The sequence below is a fragment of the Cetorhinus maximus genome, chromosome 1, assembly GCF_964194155.1.
Source record: "Cetorhinus maximus chromosome 1, sCetMax3.hap1.1, whole genome shotgun sequence".
In the NCBI taxonomy this organism is placed as follows: Eukaryota; Metazoa; Chordata; class Chondrichthyes; order Lamniformes; family Cetorhinidae; genus Cetorhinus; species Cetorhinus maximus.
In genome coordinates, this window is record NC_135879.1 from 225,901,180 (window position 1) to 225,907,206 (window position 6,027).

At 41.1% G+C, this 6,027-nt stretch overlaps 1 protein-coding gene across 2 annotated transcripts in view; it reads left to right on the top strand.

Annotated features, from left to right (window-relative positions):
* Positions 1-5,802, top strand: part of smox (spermine oxidase) — a 28,875-nt gene extending 23,073 nt beyond the window's left edge. Inside the window, exons 6-7 of one of the 2 annotated variants that reach the window (XM_078554333.1) lie at positions 962-1,122; positions 3,279-5,802. In XM_078554333.1, coding sequence (XP_078410459.1) covers positions 962-1,122; positions 3,279-3,431 — 314 coding nt within the window. In that variant the 3' untranslated portion in view covers positions 3,432-5,802. Of the gene's footprint in view, positions 1-961; positions 1,123-3,278 lie in introns of those variants that run through there. The other variant, XR_013578216.1, reaches the window with a different exon arrangement.
* Positions 5,803-6,027: the final 225 nt, after the last annotated feature.

Here is a 6,027-nt window from a genome sequence, read left to right on the forward strand (position 1 = left end):
TCAATATCAGCAGTTGCAACCCACAGCTCTCTCCTGGGCCAGGTAGCCATCTGTCTCTTTTCTTAAATGCATTAACTAAGAGCCCAAGTAACCCCCCCAACCTGACAATTCCACTAGGGGCCACAAAGCGGTCAAATGGGGTGACAACGCGCTGGATGCTGGTTTTTGCCAAGCTGGAAATTTCCATTCAAAACATGTTGCTAGGAGTAAATCCATCCTAAAACGACCATGGGAATAACTGACTTACGCTGACAATTCCGCAGTCTTTTGCCTTATTTCCACCTAGATTCCGCTGTTGCCCGGATGGAATTCATGTGGAAATTCTGGACAAGTATGTTTAATCTGCAGCAAAGTGGAAATTTATGTGGTGGCACTGGCCATTCTCTAAACAGTGGATTATTTCTAGTTGTAAATCCAGTGATAAATGCTTCATGTTAACTAAATTGCATGAATGGCTTGCAAAGATACATTGGGTGCCTTTTTAAAAGTGCACAGGCAGTTCACATTGTGCACAGTACGTACTCATCCCACAGTTCAAATCTACTTTGTAAGATTTTTGCATTTAACTGCTTATTTGACATCAAGTTCCAGTTTGTAACTAAATCCACCATGTTTGGCTAGCCATCCATCTGCATTTGGTGCCTTAGCACCTCAGAAACACCCAAACCTAATACAGATTGTAACAAAAGTACAACTTAGACATGCTGTTCGAATCGTTGTTTATGACGTGTCTCAGACTGGCAGCTGGTCAATGACTCTCGTACATTGAAATCTTCTCCACTTGTGCGGATTATCAACTTTTATTCCTGGCACTTGCATAACTTCTCCAGGATCCTGAGTCAATTGTCAAATTCAACTCTTATCAGGTTGTTCTAAAGTGGGATTTTATTTTACATTTACCAAAGAGACTGACAAAGCTTTGGAACAGGTGTAGTGAACTGTTTCAACATTCTGCCCGCAGGTAACCCACACATTCCGAAACCCCGGAGGATCCTGAGGTCTGGATGGGGCAGTAACCCTTACATCCACGGGTCTTACTCCTACACGCGGGTTGGGTCGAGTGGAGCAGATGTCGAGAAACTTGCAAAGCCCCTGCCTTATCCAAAAAGCACAAAAGCGGCTGTAAGTAGAACATCAGTATCTCTACAAGGGATGGCGGGGGGTGGAGGCAAAGGGGAAAATCTGTCATTCTTTGGTGATCTGAACCTAATTCTGATATGTCAGGGCTACCGTTAATGGGATTTCCATGCGGGGGAACATGAGAAATTCTAAATAGGGACTGCACCCAACCTAATACTGCTGCGCGTATAGATTGGAAAATTTAGATTATAGAACCTTTCTTGAAAGTTGCTTTCCTTTTCATTATTTAAATGAAAGGTCGAGCTCCGACTACCTGATAGCGGCAAGGCTAAAAATAGTAGGAAAAAAGAATTAAGTCAATAAAGAAGTGCTGATTAGGTGGCGGCAACCTTGGAGTTTAAATGCTTGCAGATAGTAGCAGAACAGTAATCTGGGGGACATGAGGAGTAGCACAGTTTGGAAACCTTGGGAAAGAATTAGTTAAAGTGCGATGGTGCGATGACTCTTCACATTTATCAGCACTGGTGAATAAGGAAGTTATTTTGATGCAGTCTGGAAAGTCTTCATTTGACATGGGGACTTGCAAATCAAAATTATTGCTATGTGATTCACTACCAACTTATGTCGATGGCTCCACTGAACTTGCGTTCATAGAATCATACAGCACCGAAAGAGGCCATTTGGTCCATTGTGTCTCCGCCAGCTCTTTGATAAGACCTATCCAATTAGTCTCACTTACCCCCGCTCTTTCCCCATAGCCCTACAAATTTGTCAATTTCAAGTAGATACCCAGTGGCCTTGCGAAAGTTAATGATCCTCACTGTGCCAGAATAAAGACTGCCTCCTATACTAACACCTCCTTTCTCTGGACATCATCCCTACTATCCTCAGCCTTCCTCCTACAGTCTAACAGATTCTGAAACCTTATAATTGCTGTTGCTTAAGCATTATCTTGACTATCTTACCTCGACTGCTATCGACTGACCTTTTTGGCATTGATGGTGTGGCACTTCATCTGAGTTTCTCAATATGCTAAGAAAACTATTTTATTTTCTCTTCATGCAGTCATCCCTGGCCCTTTGCCTTACCTATATCCTCTTATCTAAAACAGACTTAATCATACCAATAAACAACATAGTTCCTTGGTGAAAAGGCATGTAAGTAGGAGAGGTCCCTTATCCTCCAGCCCCTAGTTCACCCCATGAGACAGTTTACCTAAACCACTTGACAACCAGAAGGTGAGAAGATGTAGTTGACCTTTAATTAAAAAAGAATACAGTAAATAGAAACATAGAAAAGCTATGGCACAGTAGGTGGCCATTTTTGCTCACCATGTCTGCGACAGCTGTAAAGAGCTGTTTTCAATCTGTTTTGAAAAACTTGTATTTGTATCAACTCCATCAATTTGTGACTTCCACACCCTGTGGGTTAAGGCTCTTGAAACAACAAAAAAGGGGTCTGTTTCAACTCAGCACTAATTTCAAATGGCCCTGCCACAGGTGTCCTACCTGTGTGAATCATATCCTGCCCCCTTCCCCTTACCAGCAACAATGGGATGTGTCAGAAATGGGGACAGGACTTCTGCATTCGGGCTCCACCCATCAACTTTTAAAGGTATCTGGAGTTGGCCTGACTCCACGAAAATACGGCCCTGAGTTTTAGACTCCCACTGCCCTCTGAGTGAAAACATTTCCTCCTCATCTCCCCTCTAATCGTTCTACCAATTACTTTAAATCTATGCCCCTGGTCATTGACCCCTCTGCTAATGGAAATATATCTTTCCCATCCACCCAGTCTTGGCCTCTCCATAATTTTATTCACCTCAATTAAACCTCCTTTCAGTCTCTTCTGTTCCAAAGAAAACAAATCCAATCTTTCCTCGTGGCTAAAATCCTCCAATCCAGGCAACGTTCTCGTAAATCTCCTCTGTACCCTTTCCAGTGCCACCATATTCTTCCTGTGATGTGGCGGACTGGGTGCAGTACTCTAGCTGAGGCCTATCTAGGGTTTTTTGCACAACCTTCCTGCCTTTGTATTCCACACCTCAACCATTAAAGGAAAGTGTTCTGTGTGCCTTAATTGTTCACGTCTCCACATTTGTCTCGTGAAATGGTGAAACTATTTTTTAAATTTAGCAAATAAGAAGAGATTGGAAGTTTAAACTATTGTTTAGTAATAAGTATTTTTGCTCCTATTAGCCAATGCAGATTTTATTTGCTGGGGAAGCCACTCACAGAAAGTACTACTCAACCACCCACGGTGCTTTGCTTTCTGGCGAGCGAGAGGCTGCACGCCTCATAGAAATGTACCAAGACCTCTACCAAGGCAAGGGCATGGAGTTCGATAACTAACAAACCACTTACTCGTGAGACCTAGTATGGACTGGACTAAAAATGTGTTCAATGTGCTATTTCTGAAAGTAGAATATTATAATCTTGTTTGATAAGGGATATTTTGTTTGAACCTTTTCAAGTGGATTTATGTATGATTAACGCATTCTGGTAAAGCTTTTGGCCATGCAAATGTTGACACTTCTGTACTATTTTAATTTTGAAACAAATGCATTTCTCACCTCATTTTGATTTTCTGCATCGTAAGTGCCTTCTTGTATTAAGTTATAGATCTGATAAAATGATGGGTGTAATAGAAGGCTGTTTGGAAACTCAACATTCAGTTGCTTAGCTGTAGAGCTGAAGCTGAGAGGGGAAGTCCTCCGTTCCATTTTGCAGCTGCCTTAAAGACTCGCTGCAAAATGCTGACCTGTGTTTCACTGCGTCTCGCCGTTAGATGCTATAGTCATTAAACAAAACATCTTCAAAGTGTCAGATGTGGTTCAGGGGTAACATACTTGCTTCTGATTTTAGATGGTTGTGGGTTCGAGCCCTGTTCCAGAGGCTTGTAGATAACATTTAGGCTGACGCTCTAGTGCTGTACTGAAGCTATGCTGCATTGTTGGAAGTGTCATCTTTTGGATAAGCTGAGGCACAAGTAGCTGTGAAAGATCCGATGGCACTATCTTGAGGAACAGGAGAGTAGGAATAATGGGCGTATTCAAATTGGCAAGATGCCACATGTGGTGTCTCCCAGGGTCTGGGGCCTCAGCTTTTTACCATATTTATAAATGACTTAGATGAAGGAATAGACAGCTGTATATATAATTTTGTCGATGACGCCAAGGCAGCAAGGTAAATAATGTAGCAGGAAATTGCATAGGGACAATGATAGATTAAATGAGTGGCCAAAACTGGGGAAGATACATTTCAATTTAGGAAATGTGAGACCATCCACCTTGTTCATAAGGAAGATCAATTAGTGTATTTTATAAATAGTGAGAAGCTAGGATCTGTGGTGGAGCAGAAATTTAAGGGTTCACATACAGAAATCATTAAAAGCTAAGTGACAGGTACAAAATTAATTTTAAAAGATAAAAGAATATTTGTCTTTATCACAAGGGGGTTTATAGTTATATAAAGCTCTGGGTTAAATCCCATTAAGAGTGCTGCATGAATTCTGGACACCACACTTAGGAAGCCTTGGAGGGGTTGTAGTGTAAATTCACTAGAATGATACTCTGCTAAAAAAGTTAAATTATGAGGAGAGGTGACATAGACTAGGCTTGTATTCTCTGCAGTAGAGTAAGGGGTGATCCAACTGAGTTCTTTAAGATGATTAACGGGGTCGATAGAGGAAAAACTATTTCCTCTGATGGGGAAGTCCAGAACAAGCAGGGAAAAATCCTAAAATAGAGCTAGACCATTCGGGGGTGATGTCAGGAAGGTCTTCTTCACATAGAGGGGACTGGATATCTGGATCACACCCCCACAAAGAACTGGTGAGGCTAATCAACTGAAAATTTCAAGACTGAAATTGGTAAGATTTTTATTAGGTCAGAGTGTAAAAGGGTATGAAGCCAAGATAGAGTTAAGTTACAGATAAGCAGATGACACTTCAAAAAGAACTTTATTAGCTGTAAAATGTGTTGACGCTTCCTAACGTCACGAAAGGCATTGCATAAATGCAAGTTTTTTTCTTTCTCTCCCCAAACCACCACTGCCCCATAAACTTTGCTTGACTAGAAACACTTCAGGTTAGGACTTAAGACTCAGTGGAGGGGGAAATTGATTGACACCAATAGCATAAATTGGGCTGACAGCATATTACACCAGGTCTGATTTTCTTTTCCATTGTGCATGGTATAAAGTGGGCCGCCAAATCACTATCGGCCTGTTTTGTGCCACCCCCTGCATTTTCTGGCAAGAGGGTAAAGCCTGTAGGAAGCCCTATTTTCTACCAATGAACGACAGGGGTAACGCTCAATGAAATCTTTTGCTTCACTGTTAAAAGCTGGCATTCTTCTTCTTTCCCCTCTGCCCCAACTTAAGAAACCATTGACTATCTTTAGCACATGGCACACATCTAAAATTAATTCAATGGCTGGCTACAATCCTGAGTTACTGTGACCTGCTGGTCGACTTATAGTTTGATAATGTTATACTTTGTCTAATTACAGGGATTTTGTTGCCATGCACTTACATTACGATTATGTTTTTTTTTTCTGTTGTATGGAGAGAATGCAGCAAAAAATGTGCTTAAAGATGCAGATAATCATGGAATTGGGCAGGCAAATGGCAAATGTAATTGTAACTTTTGAGAAATGTGAAATATTGCACACATGTCCAAATAATGTGGGGTCCAACTACTCAATAAAAAAATGAATTCCAATATGTGATTTGCTTTTTTATTTAAAGCTTTTGTTGTGTAGGATACAAAGCAACACCCATGCACCAGCTTCTTGAGTCTACATTGCTAAAACTGGCTCCCCTTCTTCCAGTGCTAAGATATACATATATATATATATATATATACACAAGGAAGAATTGCACCAAGGCAACACAAATAGACATATTGGGGGCTAATTATCCCCAATTTGTGTGGGTCATGTCTACT